General features: G+C 53.6%; 3 protein-coding genes across 3 annotated transcripts; 2 read left to right on the top strand and 1 right to left on the bottom strand.

The window, feature by feature from the left end:
* Nucleotides 1–3,752: 3,752 nt before the first annotated feature.
* ISF_02776 (Phospholipase A2) lies at nt 3,753–4,421 on the top strand (the record flags this gene model as incomplete). The annotated part of the gene is made up of 1 exon (XM_018846382.1): nt 3,753–4,421. The coding sequence occupies one exon, from the start codon at nt 3,753–3,755 to the stop codon at nt 4,419–4,421; it is 669 nt and encodes a 222-aa protein (XP_018706110.1).
* A 5,356-nt stretch (nt 4,422–9,777) lies between these two features.
* Nucleotides 9,778–13,644, top strand: ISF_02777 (hypothetical protein; the record flags this gene model as incomplete). Its single annotated transcript, XM_018846383.1, has 1 exon — nt 9,778–13,644. The coding sequence occupies one exon, from the start codon at nt 9,778–9,780 to the stop codon at nt 13,642–13,644; it is 3,867 nt and encodes a 1,288-aa protein (XP_018706111.1).
* A 1,094-nt stretch (nt 13,645–14,738) lies between these two features.
* On the bottom strand, nt 14,739–18,530 carry ISF_02778 (mitogen-activated protein kinase MAF1; the record flags this gene model as incomplete). Its single annotated transcript, XM_018846384.1, has 5 exons — nt 14,739–15,776; nt 17,924–18,198; nt 18,254–18,371; nt 18,428–18,461; nt 18,520–18,530. 5 exons carry the CDS (start codon nt 18,528–18,530, stop codon nt 14,739–14,741), a joined length of 1,476 nt encoding a protein of 491 aa, XP_018706112.1.
* Nucleotides 18,531–18,686: the final 156 nt, after the last annotated feature.

Raw genomic sequence — 18,686 nt, forward strand, 5'->3', positions numbered from 1 at the left:
TACTTACCACTGATAAAGAGAAGGCGTTTATTACAAAAGTAAATAGTCAAGTTATACGTGACTTTAATAACTTCATTACGACCGCTAAAGGACTGAAAGGAAACCGCTGGCAGCGCATCAGCGTGACGAGCAATACGTGCGTGGAGAATCCGCCTTGTAAATACTACACGATAGGGTGGTATAGGGAAAGACCTTTATTGATAGGAAGAGAAAACCTATAAAAAGGGTCTAAGATGAAGCTACAGCTTTTCCATCCATCCCGTTGTTTTTTAAATCACAGTATACGCGCATAACTTGACCAAGCCACTCAGCAGCGCCCTGCACTGTAGTTGATCTCGCCCATGGCAAGCGTATCCTCCACATTCTGCAGAGTACATCTAGCGAGAGAATCAGCAATGCTGCGATATTGGTCGTCGAAATCGTCGATACTTACCCGTTCAAGGCCTACTTGGAAAACCCGCCGAATCCCTCCACCGAATCCGTCATCGAATCCTCCGCCAAAGTCGCTGCCACCGCCAAAGTCGCCCCCAAAGTCGAACTGCGGGGTTCGTTTCTTGGCGTCGTTCTGAGTATCCCTCTTCTCCTTTGACTGAAAGCCATTCTAGAGGAAGTCAATCTGCGCCTATATGATCGGTTCGTTAGAGATAAGTCCATCCTCATTAGGCGGCAGGAGGCTAGAGAAGACCCCTAGGTTCTAGGCCATCTCCTCGTCTATAGGATTAGGTCTAGAGCCACTAAACTAACTAAATTAAGGTACTCGTTTCAAGGCGTTATTCATTATCCTTCTTCTCCTTTAGCTGAAAGCTATTCTAGAGGAAGTCAATCTGCGCTAGTGTGATCGGTTCGTGAGAGATGAGTCTATCCTCGTCAGGCGGCAGGAGGCCAGAGAAGACCCCTAGGTTCTGGGCAATCTCCTCGTCCGTAGGATTGGGTCTGGAGCCGCTGAATTGACCGAATTGGGGGCTTCGTTTCTGGACATGCGCACTGGGGAAATCCGCGACCGGCGCGGCAAGTGCGGTGGTAAGGACTAATAAAAGCACGACAGAGAAGTGCATTTTGAATAAGCAAAGAAATCTTTCTCGTTACGAAGTGGTAAAGGGATAAAAAGGGATAAGGAAAAGTAGTAATGGAGTTATTGACGAGATTTCTTATCAATAGAACGAGCGGAAGCAGCCAACTTAAATACTAATGACTACCCTACCCTGCCTTTTTCCTTGACCGTCAGTAGTCTCAGCATTTTGACTTCCAACTACACTATCCATGGCTGTTTTTCTTTTGAGAATTCTTGCCGAAAATTCCACAGATTCCGTTTCAGTCTCTAGTTTCCGCAAGTGCATCTGCACTTCACCTGGGTAGTTGGCGGCCGCGTCTGGGCCGTGAAACCGACCGCTGGGTGCTGCGCGAGCAAAACCGGTGATGAAAGCTTCATGGCGCAGTCGAAAAATAAGGCCATTTTACCAATAAACCCCCTGCGCCGTATGCATCACCACACGCGAAACATGGTCTGGCCTATGCATCATGTTCGCAAGGCCCAAGTGGTTGAGGAAGCTCGCTCGAGTGTGCAGCGCCAGGCCAGATAGAGAAATGTATGTTTAACTTTAACTTTATTTTGTTTGTAGTCTTGGATGCTTCTCTGGGCATGGGCATGATGGCCGGCAAAGTTGACTGCCGATTATTTGCAGACGGCTCTTGACAGGTTGAACGAGAAAGTAGCTGTTATGAAGCGAGCAATGCACCGTCGTCTGTTCCAGCCTCGAACTAAGTTGTTGCATTTTTTCTTCTAGTTAAAACTTGTCCACTTCCTGGTGTTTTACTGGTCTCTCGTCCGCTTGGTGATTTTTGCATCACAAAACGCATAGAACGACGCCAAACACGTCACGCAGACAGGGCGTTTCGGTCAAGACGAGACGAGACTGTGTTTTAGTCGACTTCAACCCCGGACAACAATGTCAACCGACCATTGAAAATTATGCTTTGCCCATACTGAAGCAGGTGCAGGCCGAAACAAGTGGGCGATTATGCATTGTTTTCGGGAGAAGCGCCGGGTTGCGCCTAACAGTTTCAGTCTCCTACAAGTGCATGGTCACAGCCATGCCACGCTCAGCCTGGCCGCCTCTGCCGCCAGCCCTTACTTTATTTAACAGGCCATCCCGACCAAGAACGAAGAGCAGATACTTGTCCGTCCGTCTCCGGGTCCACGCCGGATTCAAGTTCCTCCGGGGTCCAACCTCATTGTACTGCGTATCGATGCGCGACATGCGCTCCACAACGAGCGCTTACTCCCCGAGGACTACACCTAGGATGACCTGTATATAGCAATAGAGGCGGGATAGGAGTATTAGCTAGTCATTAATAAGAACATCAATACCACTTATTTCAAGGTGGTCAAGATCGTGGAGAAGAGCAGCACAAAAGATGAGGGCCCTCGCGTCGAGGAACCAGCGAGCCCAGCATTGGAAGAAGAAGACACTGGGCCTGACAGCTCAAAATCGGACGATGTAGAAAATGGCGGGAGAAGAATTTACAAGGACAATCCGCAAAGGAGCCATCCGGGTAAGGCTGGAGAATTTCGGAACACAGCCACCCCCGACCGCATCACTATATTGGGCGGGGGTGACGAAGTCTTGGCCTCAGCTGCACAGCGCTGAGGCCATTCAAAGAGACCGCATCAGTTGGCGGAACGTTGTTCTCAAGAAAGAAGGCCGTTCGAGGGAATAGTTACTGGCCATGTTATGAAGTCTTCCTATAAGACTCGCGGACTCGCAGAGAGCTGGGGGCGAAGCTGTACTGGTCGTCGTTCAGGCAAGGCGAATCGTCCATTGGCAAGGCGAGCGGTCTCGGTCATCAACTTTGAAAAGGCCCAGGAAATCATAGCCTGGTCCTCGGAACCAGTCCCAGTGATGATCCTATTATTGTCCGGTTCCCGCCATGGACACTCTGGAACGCAGCACGAGCTTGCTTCCATACACCAGGCAACGTGTGCGCGAAGCTGCACAGCCAATGCCAAGTTGCAGATCAGTGGATATATAAACAAGCCGTTCCCCGTTTCCCCTTCGGTGTGTGTTCTGGTAGTTGGGGGACACGAAGCGGCTGCCGAGCTGTGGCGCCGCCTCCGCGAGATGAGCCGGCGCATACAACTGCCGCCTTCCAAATGGGGGAAGTCGGGCGGTGCCACCCACGAGGCATCGATATTGGCTCACGGAAATCTTCGCATCGCTCGTTTCCCTGCTCCCTCACGGGGTTGCCCAGGTGCGGCTGAGCTTACCTGGGGACCTTCGGGGTCCACAGAGAAACGACGAAAGACGTGTAAGCCGTCGCTCAACTTCGGATACCCAGGTTTCCTTTACATGTCGAGCTGGTTTCCTTGTGTGAATTAGTGCATCTGATTTGACGCGGCAAGGCTGCTTTACTATCTTGGCACTGTAAAAACAAGCTCATTTGTAGGTCGACGAGTTTGCTTGTAGCCACCTACCTGTTTGTGCGAGGTCCACGGCAGGTGGCCCCGGTGAGGCCTTCAGCTGGACCGCTTCTCAAGGTATATAAACAGCTGAGAGTTGCCCTCAATTTAAACATGAAACCCTTCACAGCCTCATCATCATCCATATCCTTATCCAATCGCATCCTTGCTCGTCGCTTGTACCACCAGTGATAGGTGTTCATCTTGCTCGGTCATTTATCAACAAGCCATTACGCAGCAGTATTCTGAACCGCCACCGCCACGCAGCAGCTCTCTATTCAAATCGCAGAAAGCCATGAAGCTCTCCCTCCTCGCTGTCCTTGCCGCCACCGGCGCCGCCGCTCTGCCCACCAGCGACTCTCCCGCCCACGCCGCCCGCGCTGCACTCGAATCCCGCGCCACCACCTGCAGCGTCGCCGCCACCGACAAGCTTATCTTCAAGGCGTCCATGGCAACCTTCCAAAAGGCGCGCCGCGACAAGAACCCCAGCAAGTGCAACTGGTCCTCGGACAAGTGCTCCTGGTCACCGGACAAGCCCGCCGGCTTCAACTTCGTGCCCAGCTGCGAGCGCCACGACTTTGGCTACCGCAACACCAAGAGCCAGGGCCGCTTCACCAAGGCCATGAAGACGCGCGTCGACGACAACTTCAAGAAGGACCTGTACAACTACTGCGCCCAGTTCTCCGGCCTGGCCTCGCTCAAGGGCGTCGAGTGCCGTCGCATCGCCGACACGTACGTTTTCTTCGTGCGCAAGTTTGGCAAGCGCGACGTGCCGATCGAATCGGCGGAAGAGGAACAGGCGGCGGCGGCGGCGGCGGCGGACGAGGGGTTCACCAAGAATGAGGGCAGCGTGCTAGATATCGAGCTGGATGACGACATCGAGGGGCAGGTGATTCCAGAGATTGAGGAGAAGGGCGAAGACGTTGACGATCTCGATGCCTGGTTTGGTCCGGATGAGGAGTAGGTCTGAGAGGGAAACTATCCATTTCCACGCTGTTGGAGTAATGGCAAACTGGATTTTCTTTGCCCTCGATCAGTCCCTCTGTCCATGATCTGCGGACATATCGCCAGTGACGACACAAATTCATCCATCTCGGCAGTTGTGCCTCCCATATCCCTGTATGTCGTGTACATGACCAACCCAATTTGCAAGTCTAGAAAAAGCTCGTGGCCAATCTCTGTCATAAAGATCATGAATTTCGGCCTGTTTCATGATTCCGGGCCTGTATGCAACCCCCAAATTGGACTCGAACATCCGATTTACGGTATAGGGTAGGCACAGTTGTACTGTGCACAGTCTGGGAGGGCAACACCACGGCTAGAGGCGTGAACTGTCAGTAGCTTACTAATAAAAGCATTGGCTGTTTCGTCGGATTTTGGGGCATCATTAGTTGGTCGCGGCATACAACTATGCTGCCAGATGCGCAGTGGTGGGGGGTCGCAAACAACGGGATCGGGTCGACGGCTCCGCGTTTATGAAGGCATCGGTTTTCTTTGTGCCAGCAAACTCTCGAATTGATGAAAGATGGCGAGCCAACATCTCAAATTAATTAGCTCCGCGTTTGTACCACAAAAACGGTGGGCTGGGTCAATGCGTGCTCGGACCATTTTGCAGTTCGTCGCCTGGACCCTTGCTCAGTTCTCAAAAGGAGAAAGAAGATTGACGGGTCAATAGGTGCGTCTCGGCACATCGTCCCACCCAGGGCTTGCCCGGCGGCAAGTACGGATTAACACGGGGTGGTAATCGGCATTGCGTTGCTCGCATGGCTGAGGTTCGATTCAATATAGGGATTGTTGTGCCGCCGCATTTGCACGCTGTTGTCAATAGCAGGAGAAGAGGACGTACCGGATAACTGGGCTGCTGGGGGATGAATACTTGTCCGTGGCTGCTTCCAGTTTGGAGAAGAAACAAGGAACAAGATCACATAGGCGACAGCTTATTCAGTAGTCGTCACTCTTGCACCAATCCAGTACGCGACGATGGTTGCACGTGGCATACTATGCATATCTTCGACAAAAGATTCCCAAGTTCCCCTCTTTCGTGGTCCGTGAATGAACGGGAATTTGTCCGTCATGTTGGAGCGATCAAGTTCGGATGCAGGGGAAAAAAACTCGGGCATTTTTGCTTTTCCTGCAAGTGAGACATGGTGTCAGCTCAGTGTTCCAGCGGTGGGCGTCTAGTAAGTGCCGCGAGGCAAATCTGCGGAGCCTCGAAAAGTATTTAGCATAGAAAAAGCACAGTTCTAATGCACCTAACAAACAGAACCGCAGTGACAATTCGGTGTCGTAGCAAAGAAGCAAAGTGAGCACGTCGGGGTGCATGATGATAATGTGCCCGAGCCAACATGCTAAAATATGTATGTAGCTAAGAGCTCGTTCTGGCTAGGAGCGCTACTGAGGCGGGCGAATCTGTAACTTCCAGTATTGAATCAAGTTGAACAGTGAAGTGATCCGATATCTCTGAGATTCCTCTCCTGAATACGGAACTGGGGTTTGTGCTGAGTCAAGGGGCACCAGACTCACTCACTATGGCGACCTACCATGACGCCGGGCGACGATCGTGTCTGTGCTGAAGTGACTTGGGCCGCCCACACTGAGCCCGTGACACGGAATCCAGGTACTTGGCGAAGGCCCAAGCTAGATAGTGAGCTGAGGTGAGCTGGGACCTGGGTCTGGCTGGAGCAGCAGCGGACGAAGCCTCTGCGCGCGTAGCTGAAAGGGTGTTTTTAGAGTTTTCTTTCATCCGTTGGCTGCCCGCCTTCTGCATTGCTGGTGTTGGCAGTCCGCACTTGAATGAGCCTCAGACGCGCCCAGAAAGCAGCGCCACGGACGACGAGCCGCTCCATAGGTGGAGAGTTTTGTCAATGCCACGAGGTGGCCAAGCACCGAGGTAGCCAGGTACCTACAGTACATACCTACCTATGCTGGGTATTTAGGTAATCTGTAATTTGTGAATATTGACAGAGTTTGGACAGCAAACTAGTTTCAGGCGGTGGTGAGCCACTGCGCCAGCGAGCAAGCTGACTGGTCGAATGCTCGCTTGTTATCAGCCAGAGGATGGCCAAGTCAGGCTTGACTAAACAAAAAAAAGCCCCGTCGCGGCTTGAGGCAGCCGCAAACCCTTGTAAAGAAAGCGGGAGGTGACATCGCAATTGACGTCCAAGGTCTTCCGTTTCCGAGTTGTGTAGACTGGGCGGGAGAGGTGAAGCTGCCATCTTGTACTGAGTACTCCGTATCCGTAGTTTGTGGGTGAACGAGGCTGATAAGTCCAGATGGCCAGCCACGGGGAAGAGGTGGATTCGACTTGTCACAAAAAGGAAATCTACTGGAAGCATCGAGGGAATGGGGATAGGTACTGTTACCCCGGCTGTCCAGGTACAAATGGAGCAGACGTGCAGGTGCAGATGCGCCTAGGCTGTTACGCATACGCCCGACAAATCGAGGAGCTGGATGCGGCGTAGTACTTGCAGGTGAAGATGTTTCGTGTTTCAAGCCAGCGCCGCGTCCATACCAATTGGGACATTGGCGTGGTGCTTTGCCTGCAAAGCCAGGCGCAACATTGACGCCACTACCTGTGTGTTTGATTAGCAGTCGGATGCATTCGTGTTCGACTCTTTATGGATAGGTGTTCTGTCCTGTAATCTGATATGGATGCGGCGACGGCTTGACTGGATGGGAGAGAGAGCGTATGGTGCTAGACGCAGCTGTTGGTACAACATGTAGCCTGCCAGCCTCGCGCGATGAACGGAGCTCGATCCTGGGTGCTGGTGAGATTATTGCACGGGAATTATCCGCGGGCGGTGACACTTGATGCATTTGCCCGTCGTGATGGAGTCTCTTGTGCTGATGCGGTGATGGAAACTGTCGAGCGATGGGAGCAGTGCGTGCAGTAGACCAGGGCTGACACTGAAGGCGATGGCAGTCTAATAATACGTCATGCCAGCATGCCAACGAAGGGTGCGGATGATGGTGTTGTGTCTGTTTGCCTCATGCATCTACATATCTATATTAATCAGAGTACATGTAGCCTGATATCGCGCAGCTGATGCCCCTTCGTCCCTTGTCAGTGCTTACGTGGGCGGGGTGTATCGCTGGGCATCGATCGCGTAAAAACGGACTTGGGAGGACTATTTGGAGTCAGAGCTAGCGACTCATCCATGCTGATTCGACGATCAAGAGTTGAAGGATCGAGTGACTCAAAATGCGGGAGAATGGTGCTGGAGTTCTTAGTGTTGTGTTTGGTAGCCGCAGGGCCTGTCCATGTGGATGGCTTCATCCGGGTGGGCTGCCCTGTGGTGCGTCAGCGGGGATAAGCATGCAGCTCACCGCAGGTACTTTCAATACCTGGGTCAATAAGTATCTTTTCCGCACATGGGTATGCGCATGCAAGGGGTGGAAATCTGGGCACTTTATTAATTAATAAACAATGGAAGCATCGGGACTTGATGCTATTATTATTAGTACGAATTACTTTGCCTGCTAATAACTTCGTGTACCCCTGAGCCCTGGGGCTTTGCAGCGGGCTTTAGGCCGTTGTCGTACTAGCGCTTCCACTGTACCACCTGTGCCGGGCCACCCTACACTTGGCAAGCGCTGTCGATTTCGAGTACGTGGCTTACCTCAATCTACGGAGTACCTTCGTTCAGTAAAACTACAACCTACAGCGCGGCAGATGCAGCCAAGACGGCCAGGCAACGCCGTTTGTCAAGTTTTTGCCTGCCAGCTGCCCGGTATAAAGTTTGGCAAGTCGCAGTAGCTGTCCTAGCTTTCATCGCGTTTGTTATTATCATGGCAACATAACGGTGGCATCTTTTAACCCATCTTCCCCTTCCTCTTCACGCATCCTTCTGCGGTTCTCCGTGCACCAACCCATCAAATCACAGCTCCACTGCTCGCAAGAAACGCCGCCTTCTTGGTTCGGGAAGCTGACCCACCACTACTAACCAGCGGCTGGACAGGGGACCAGCACAAAGCCAATTTTACGCCTGTGCCATTCGTACAGAGAGCACTGGCCGGCGTGCGAACAACTTGTTCAGGGGAAACAGCTGCGAGAAACGGGGACGGGAAGCCATGTCTCTTTAACTGTGAGCCTGCCTGGAGGCGATTGTCTTGCTCAACTCGAACCCTTTTGCCCCGGGATGGGCCAGGCCGCTTCGCCGCGCCGCCTACCTATTTGTGAATGGTTACGGATACTTCAGTTTGCATCTATGCGTGGGCACTTCCCCACCACCCCTGAAGTTGGTGGCCCGTCCAACTGGGACTCGCAGCCATGGACTCTCTCACTCTCACTGACTCTCTGCCTTCCCAGCCCGGTACATGAAGGCGCATGCGCGAAAAGCCAAAGGACCCCCCCCTGTCAGCTCCCGTGTGCTTGTTCTCGACGCTAACGACAAGGGTTGGAGCCTTTGAGGGGGTGCAAGTACCATGACGCTCGTCCACCCCGAGCCAGGACAAGACGCTAGAGCCAAAGACACCAGACTAATAAAAAAAAGAAGCACTGCGCTCCCATCATTCACCACCCGTCCCATCGCTCATCTCGTCACTCGTCCTAGTTCTTCTTCTTCGACTTGCCCCCTCTTGCTTCTTTCTATTTCTCCCCTCCTCTTACCCAGCAATTGACGCCGACCGCGATCCCCCGGCTCGATTCGCAACCGGCGACTCACCATCCAGCTATCGGCGCATAACTGTCGGACTCGTCCCCCTCAACATTGAGCCTCTGCCCTCTCTGGCGTTACTGGAAAAGGCGACTTCCAAGGTTCCTGGTTCCGCAGCGACGAAATGACACAGTCTTTGCTTGCTTAATTTTGACGAAAAACCCAGGTGTCAATGTATGTTTTTCCGACAATTCCAGACATGGCTCACTTCACTGCCTGCCTGCCTACCTACCTACCTACCTATGCACCAAACCAATACGTCCCCTGTCTCCCACTGCCGACCCTCATCTATATGTCCAGCCCGCTGGGCCAGCCATCGCGAGCTTAATACAAGCGCCCCCTGTCTTCTTGTTCTGCCGGCGACCCTGTAACAGATTCGCTGTCGATTTCTTGGCCCGTTTGCGCACCTACCTGTCCCCATCATCTCCGGGTTTCTCTTCTCAATTGTTTTCCTTGGCTGGTTGCTAATGTGAGGCAGAAGCTCATTTATTAACACCTGGCGATTGCCTTCGCACGACGCTTGTGCAACGTCCTTACGCATCTCCCCAGCTGGCCCTCGACAACGCCCGCACCCATTTGTTGGAATCAAAAGCAGCAATTCTTCGTTACCCAGCCTTCATACAATATACCCCTTCGAACGACGACTGGCAACTGCCCCTTTTCGCCATGGACGGTCACCATAGCCCTAGACCAACATCTGGACTTGCGTCGCATACCCGCGCAAAAAGCACTTCATCGACTGCCGCCAGTTATCCGCTCACTATACCCCCGAATGCGGTTTCCCCAGAGCCCGCCTTCATCGATGCTTCTGCGGCCGCTCAAATAGTCACAAATGACCATGACAGCCACGCTGATGCTTGGTATGACCAAAATGGCATTGAGCCCTCAGGTGCGCCCGTCCAAGTTTCGGACGGAGCTTTGAAGCTATTAAACGGTTTCCTCGACCAGCTTCTGCTCAATGTCCTCAAAGCTTCACCATCGACAAACCTGTCGGACCTCCGCCCAGCAATCGCCGCAATTCTCAAGCCCAATCTCGCCAGCGATGTGATAGAGAACGCTGAAAAAGATCTAGTGGCTTGCAAGATTACACGTGCCGAAGCCGAACACGTGCAACCAATCGACGACTCTCCATCCCGCACACGGGATGTAGAGCTTATCTGGAAGCGAATGCGACTTCGGTGCATGGTTTACTCGTCCCTCGGCGAGGTGGAAGACGAAGATGCAGCAATGTATATGAAGCAAGAACATCTCGAAGTTGGTGTTGGCGCACAGGTTTCCGACGTCATCTCGCCAGCTGTGGCAATTTTCATGACGTCAGTCATCGAGTATATGGGCGAGCTTACTTTAACGGTAGCTGGACAAGCGGCCTACCAGCGTGTTCGCTGTGATATCGACAGAGGCCTCAAGGACGGCAGCAGGCAGCCTGGTGATATGGCTGATCAGATCATTGTCGGGGAGGCTGACATGGAGCGCGTGGCTCTGGACATGACCCTTGGCCGTCTCTGGCGTGGCTGGAAAAAGCGACTTCGAAGCCGCATTACAGACAACATCCCCCGCCCAATCTCACATATTGCCTCCTCGCATTCTCAGCATGGCCATTTGGCGTCCCCGAAGTCATTCGCCGGGGACACAAATGCCCTGTCGACTGGACCGCAAGAATATGCCGAGGAGGTGATCGTGGAACATGCTCAACCGTTCGATATCCCGCTACCTATGGGTCCTTGCGACGTCGGCGAAATTGAGCTACCCGGTCTTGTCAACTATAGCGATGAGGAATCTGAAGCCGAGGACGAATTCTCTCCCTCACGACCCAAAAGCTCCTATGCCAAGATCCCTGACCAACTGACCTTTAACAAAGCTGGGAAAGGACTCTATGTTGAAGGAGTGGCTGCCAAAACTCGCCGAAGATCCAGCTCCATGCCGCACACTACTCGAGCGCCGTTCTTTATTGTCTCCATACCGGGAGAAGGGACCGCGGAGATGCATGTGCCCGCCCAGGAAAGCGAGCCCCAGCCCAATGAGCAGCTCGTGTCTGATTTGAGCGAGGAAGATGTGTCTCAGAAACATATGTCTAGACGCTTGGCACCAATCGGACTTGGCCTGACTACGCCCAGAACTCAGAACAACAAGACGTCCAGTAAGACTTCTGTTGTAGATGATGTGGCTTGGGACTCTGATGGGCCAGAAGAGGTGGCCACTTTCGAAAAGGCCGAGCTTATTACCTCGTCCAGAGTTTCGGTCGATAGCAGCCCATCTTCAGCTTCCAGTGAATCGCCAAAGAAGGGCCACAAGCGGAGTACGTCTAGCATGCACTCGGCTCGGATAATTGATGTCCAGGCCCCGAAAAGTCCTACTACATACTCTCGCCAAGGATCTCTGGAGAACGCCCATGTTCGGTCTGCGAGCCTGTCCGGTGCCGCTGCTTTTGCTGGCACCGCAGTTGTGGCTGGCGCTACCGGGGCTCTTCTGGCAACAAAGTCATTCCATGATTCCAGTCCTGTCGAGAAGAGCCCCTCATCTCCACTAGTACCGTCTTCGCGAACACAAGTTGAGCGTGCAACGCCAACCGTCCGTAATGCAGGTACTATCTCCGAGTCGGAGGAAGGGTCGGACTATCACACTGCCCACGGAAATAGTGAAGCGCCTGCCGCTGTAGCTACATCTGGAAATGTAGTGACCCGAGGTAATCGGAATGCCAAGTCTCCGATGACGCTTGATGTCGAAAAGGCCACAAGAGATGCTCTTGGCGCTCGCGAGCCTCTGTCGCCGAGACTTGTCAACACATCATATGACGGCAAGCCGTCGCCCAACCCGGCAATGATTGCAGAAGCCAGATCCCCCGGCCACTCGCCAAGCCCTAGAAACCTGCATGGGTTCAGAGACAACAAGGCCCCAGGCACTCTTGAGACACTTCGCGCCCAGGAGGAAGACGAAGAGTTCTCTACAGCCCTACACTCAGTCGGCCCTGCGAGAACGATCCACACGTCGGGATCGTCTGGCTCTTCGGCCACAGGAAGAATGAAGGTAGTTCGGTCGTCCGAGGAAAATTCCTCCACTGGCCGTTCTGGCAGCGTTGTGCGAAATTTTGAGGAGCTCATCCAGAGCAATCAGACAATCACATACACCCTCACACCAGAGAGCATGCGCCACGCTGATTCTTCCAAGCCTTCGCTCGATAGCCCGGTTGTGACGAAGTTCCCTCGCAGAAGCGAAGACGCACGCTCGCCGATTAATTCACAGCCCTCACCAACGACGAGCGTCTCGCCATCGACATTCCGTGGCCAAGGGTTCGAAAATTCGTCCATTTCCGAAGCCAAACCCTCTGGACCCATTCCACGAGCCCCAGCTGGTATTGCTGTGACTACTGGCAGAATGGATGGGCCACAGGCAAGAGATGCAAGGGTACCAAGTGAGACCACATCGGACTTTGCGCAGTTCATTAAGTCCACTGGGCCGACCCCCGAAAGCAGGCAGCTATCTGGACGCGCCTCAAACGACAAGTCGGGACTCTCTGGACCCGTGCCACGCGCACCGGACTCGGCGCGCCGCGCTTCAACCATTAGCAACAAGAGCCGCTTTCAACCCCGCGAACCGGTTACGAGCAAGAATGATACTCGCGATCTCATCGACTTCATTCGCCAAGGCCCGCCGATTGCAGCGAGTAATCATCGCATCCCCCGTCATGTTGCCCCGTTTCGAACAACTATGGACTCTGACCAATTGGCCGGTGTGCCTGGCGGCAAGGCTGTGGATGCGAACATACCTGATCTTCGCTATAGCCAAGGATCTACAAATGTAACGGAGAACTCGTTGCAATCTTCGTTGAACTCGAACTCGGCCCTTCTCAAGGGAAGGGGTGGCAACAGCAAGATCGCCAGCATATTTGGTGAGGATGATATGCCCATGCCGCAGCGAAAGACTCGTCGCGTCCGTGACCCTTATGCTATTGACGTGAGCGATGAGGATGAGAATGATGACGAAGATGTGCTGGCAGCGGCACCTGCGCCGCCCGTCAAGGCGAAGAGGGAAGAGAGTCTGGCAGAATTTCTACGCAACTACAATCCCCCGGCGGAGCCAACCGCCACCACCCGACACATCCCCAAGAAGAAAGCCAGTGCTCCCAGTTTGATTGGCCGCTTCACGCGGAGCAATACCGCCAAGGACACGGCGTCGATTGCGTCGGTTGACGGCCGCTCCCTCAACAGCCGCGCGAGCCATCGCGGACACGTTCCCATCCAGATTAGCATGCCACCTGGCTACGACAAGTATGGCGCGATTGAGGCGCAGTCGACTGGCCGCCCCCGTATCTCATCCGTGTCCGGGTCGTCTGGGCGCGTGCCCATGAAGAAGTTCGAGCCGCGCGAGCCGCGCGAGCGGGCTGGGGACACTTTTAGAAGCGAGACGTCTGACCTGGCTGCATTCCTGCGCAACTCTGGCCCTCCCGAGGCGCCGCCGGTGCAGCCAGCTCGCGCTGAGGAGCCGAGCAGCGGCCTGAGCAGGATGTTTGGCCGTCGAAAGAGGACGGCGGCGTAACTGGCTGGCTTGATTTGCCCTGCAAGTTGGCGTCTGTGTGTTTATGTGCATCTAGGGAAGGGAAATATTATTATTGTCGAATTTTACGCCACAATGGAAGTGGAAAGCACGTTTTACTGGGTCATCTAGCGTTTTATAGCCTTGCGGGTTTGGCTGTCCCTCTGTTGTTTCTTTTACGTCGTTTTTTGTCCTCTGTTGCTCTGCTTTGTCTTGTTCTAATCTGGAGCCGCATCAGGCAGCGGCTCTCGATTCATACCATAGTACTTACGTTCCTTTACTATTATTAATAGTGCCTGCATCCTTTTTCTTTTATTTGTTGCGGAATATTTATCACGACTGTTTTGGATTCCTTTTTGTTATCTGCTTTCCTCGCTTTTGGATATGACGACATAGACGCAAAACTGAATACAAACACTTGTGACGATCTGGATAAAACGGAGGTCCTTTGCTATGAGTATTCTTTTGAGACACGGACTGTACCGAGATGCGGCGATGGAACGCATGTTGGGCCTGATGAGCTACGGAAGACAGTCACGAGTTGATGAGGGGGAAGCAAGAAGCAAGCTCATTTTCAAACATTATTGAAGAACTAGTCCTTGGCCTGCAGGTGAAGAAGAAAGACATCAAACAAACCGGATAGTAAAGTACCCATCGTTATAAGTAACCTGAGACCAGCAAGAAGCATTTACAGCATTTCTTCGCTCGCAGCATCCATTTCTAAGACGAGACGAAGAAAAAAGGGTCATAATTCCTGAGGCACCCTTGTCCAGAGCCAAGAGCTTGCTTGCAAAGGGAAAGACAAAAAGGGTACATCCGCATAAACCAGCGATCAAACGTAGACAAAGAATGGAAAAGAGCAGAGAAAAAATAACAATGCGTGTACTAGAAGAGCGCAGGAGAAGCTGGATAAATCGAGAAGCAAGTACCGAATTCGAAAAACCATGCGCCGATGCTGCACCCCTCGCACAAGAACGCAACTTATTGAAACAGCAGTCTTAAAATCAGAAGACACACACGCAGGATTCGCGTGCCAATGGCGACAGGAAGTTGGGCGGTTGAACACCCTTGAACCAACAGAATCTCTCCACCAACGCTCAAATCTCCATCCTCCCAGCGATATCCTCGCTCATAAATCTCTCTCTCGGTGTATCCAGCATATCCACGTCGTCAAAGTCGTCGTCTTCCTCTTCTATGTAATCGTCGTCCGAGAAGGCAACAATGTCCCCATCTTCTCCTCGGTTCCAGTACAGGCCGTCGCCACCGAGCTCGTCATCGTCTTCCGGTGGTATTACCAGTTCGGCGTCGCGGTCGCTCAGCCAGTACGTCGCACGCTTCTCGGCGCCAGCAGAACGGCTTACGCCATGGCCAGTCCCACCCAGGACGCCAATCTTGTGTCCGTGCCCACCGGCGACGCGAGTCGGCCGCAATGAAGGGCTCTGTGAGGAAATGACGGGCACAACACGCACGTAGAGATATGCCACACGCTTCAGAGCGCGACTGAAGAAGAAATAGTGAGCGGCCCAAATGGCACTCTCGTCCTCCTCGAAGGGATCCGTCTCAGGGTTGTAGCGGAAGATGGTGCATTCGTTAAGGCGCATCTCCTTGTCAATTAGGGCCCAGCATTGGGGGCCCCAGACAGAAGCCGAATCGGAGCCATATGATGAGTTGAGCGATGTAGGCTCAAACGTAGATGATGGGCGGACGTTTTGTAATATCGAATCGAGGTTGGCCATGACGCGGCGCAGATTGCGCTCTCGCTTGAAGTCGCCTGGCCGTAGGACGTTGGAAAAATCGTAGTGAGGATGGGAAGCATTCAAAGTAGCAATCATGTAGGCGAATGTACGTCGACTGGAGAGCTCGGAGAGGGGGCCAAAGGGACTCGAGGTGGAAAAGAGCTGCATGGATGGTGATGAGGCCATCATGTGTTGGCGCTCAGGAGGCGATAGGCTGGCGCCGAGCTTGACAAGCGCCTCATGTTGAGAGCTAAGATCCTTGTCAATGTTCTTGTAAAGCTTCTTGTCGGAGCCGGTGGATTTCGTGGTATAGAGATCGCAACCGCCAGTGACGTTGCAATCCGGCGTGTTGAAATTGAGGGCCCCGGTTACGGCCTCAAAGTCTTGTACAGGTAGATACTGCGGTGATTGGGTTAGACTAGAGCGAGGAGGATGCGACTTGGTCGATTGTTTTGCGCGAGGTGCTGGATGCGACGAACCTTCATGACGTATCGCTTACGTGGTGTAGCGGCGATGGTGTGTGGCGTAGAGGAGGAAGCAGTATGGTGTAGATAGAGGCTTCATGTATTGCAATGATTGCAGAACCGAGATATCAGTCAAGATATCGGTGTTATATCCGCAGCAAGAATGGAGATGCGACGCGGTGTGGCGGTACCCGGCGGGTTGAGGGACGGATCGGGGGAAGTCGTGAGCTGAGCGACCAGGAATGTCGTCGGGCGGGAGGAGAGGTAAGCGGCGAGACGGGTGGGAGATGGCGTACGGTTGGCGGAGAGGGATGGCGGGAGCCTTCAATGCTGAGTTGGGAGGTAGGAGCGGTTGCGCGCGACGAGGATGCAGGTCGGGCTCGCGGAATCGGTCAGGCCAGCACGGCGGAGGTCGGTAGGAGTGGCGTGCGTGTAGGGCGCTGGGTCTTGTCACTGGGTGACAGGGGTTGTTTGTATGTGGAAAACACCCAACGCAGGAGAAAAGAGCTACCGGAGCAGAGATAGAATCGTCAAACTGGCGTGGCACCGGGTGGATGAAAGAAAAGGAAGCGATAACGTTTGGAGGCGACGTGCTGCGCGCGAATGAGAATGATGGCACGGGAGCATGGGCAGAGCGCCAAAGAGTGAGAGGTGCAATGCGGCGAGCGAGCTAGGCAAGTTGAGCCAAGTGGGGCGACTTTGGTGGTGTGTGGTGTGCTGAAAGAGGTGCTGAGCAGCTGAGCTCCGGCGCTGATGAGGTGCTGCGATGAGCCAAGTGCGGAGATGTCGAGCCCGCCAAAGCTGGTCGTTTTCGGCAGAGGGCGTTGAACGGCCGGTTTTTAGCGCATGTGTTTCGTATCACAGCGTACAACAATGCCCACTGCGCTAGAGGAGTAGGGAGTGTAACGCCGGAGCCACACACACCAGCAGCAGCGGTCCCTCCTATCGCTCTCGCTCTCAGAGTGCCTCGTCAACTGCGTCAGCGAAGACACACACAGCCTTCCCCGCTCCTCATCCGAGCCCGGCCGGTCATTCATCATCCCCTCAACCCGCCAACGACGTCCCACGCATCTTGCCATGTGGACCAATGCCAAACTCTCGATGCACCGCCTAGTTCACGGCGAATGGCATCCCCTTTCTCCGCCACGCCCAGTTGCGCCATCATCCAAATTGCCATTGCTGTTTGCTCTTCTGTTTCACTGCCGCGTCGCTGCGTCTCGTGTGTTGCATCCGTCCGTAGTGTTCGCCAATCGTGCCATCGTCTCCGTTGTTAGTAATGCCATCTGCCATTTCGTGAGAGTATCATCAGTCAGACTTGGCAAATTATTAGCATCGGGTGAAACAGTCCACATAGAACAGATTTGTCTTCTCATTTGTAGCCCGACCGCCTTCTCCTTTTCAAGGAGGCGCATCGCGCTTCTCCCATGCCACGCCTGCTTGCCGTCCCCCGCCAACAGCTTGTAGACAGCCGCTGACGGGAAGGAAAAATACCGACAGCGACGTCGCACGGTAAAATCTAGTCTTCTTGTATCTAGAGCGGTGTTCCGCTCCTCAAGATCTATACACAAGGCTAACCGGGTCGCGCTTCCAAAGCAATCCTTTCCATTGCCTGCGTGCCCATGTCCCCTTTGCGCCCTCTCTTCTCATCGAAGAGATGCTCAGTGCCCTGAGACTTTTTTGTCGTTGAATTTCGCTTTTTTGGAGCTCCTTGTCCCATGCAACAAACCAGAGCCCGAGTCAGGGCTTCATACGAACCCGGCATCCTCGAGGCCCCTCATGATCGACTCCGAGACCTGTAACGACAATGTCAACGCCAAATCACCCCCCAAACTCCGAGATTCGAACAAAACGACAAGGCAGAAAGAAAATAATAGAAATTCGAGCCGAGCCTTCGTCGGCTAGGCTGTTCTTCTCGACCGACTCATACAACTACATCAGTCGTGCCACTTCGTCCTCGACCTGGATGGCACAGGACCAAGTCAGCTGCTATTCTGAGCAATGGCGGGGCTTGTAGCAGCGAGGGAGATCGAAAACAAGAGAAGGAGAGGGGCAAGAGAGATCTAGAATCCGACAGCAACTCACCTCCATGTCTTCCAGCGAATCTTGCTGCCCTATACAGCGCAGCACATTCTTTTTGCTGCTCTCTTGCAGCTCGCCCGCGAGCAACAGTTCGTCGAGAACATAGTATGCTTTGGTAAAGGAGAAAATAATGTCGAGCTCCGAGACATTGCCATAGTACTTATCCATCTGCTCGACGTATCGGTGGATGATTTCGAGGGTGATCAGCTCGTTGTCGTCGGCATCGCAGCCGGCGATGAAGAAGAGCGAGGCATAGCGTCGGTAGACAATCTTGGTATCTGGTGGAACGAAGTCAGCCGAGTAGGTCTGGGTCGTGTCGTCGCTCGTTTGTACCTTTGTACTCGAGGAAATTGCACATGCGAGTTCGTCGAGGGAGAACAAGCTGGGAGACGTCCTTGACGATCTTGGCCTTTTCCTTCGGCGACAGAGTGGTGAACCACTTGGCAAGGCGCTGTTCTTGTCAGTTCCTTGTCGTTGGCAGCTTTTTGTTTGAGGGATGCGACATACCACCTTGCCCTGGCGGGAGAGCAGAATCAGATGCCTGGGAGGGGTTAGCTGTCCTGCGTGCTCCTTTTTGTGTGGGCAGCGACGTGACGTACCGAATCGCCATGACGGGCAACGGCACGACACCCTGGAGCGTGTAAAAAGTCACGCCAAGATGCAGGGTGCGGCGAAGGGCAGCCTGAGGAAGACGAAGATGCAGCGGGCGGGTTGTGGTGGACGGAGAGGAGCGTTGTCTGTTTGATGGGCAATTTCGAATGGTTGG

This window comes from Cordyceps fumosorosea (genome assembly GCF_001636725.1).
Source record: "Cordyceps fumosorosea ARSEF 2679 chromosome Unknown scaffold_5, whole genome shotgun sequence".
NCBI classification, from domain to species: Eukaryota; Fungi; Ascomycota; class Sordariomycetes; order Hypocreales; family Cordycipitaceae; genus Cordyceps; species Cordyceps fumosorosea.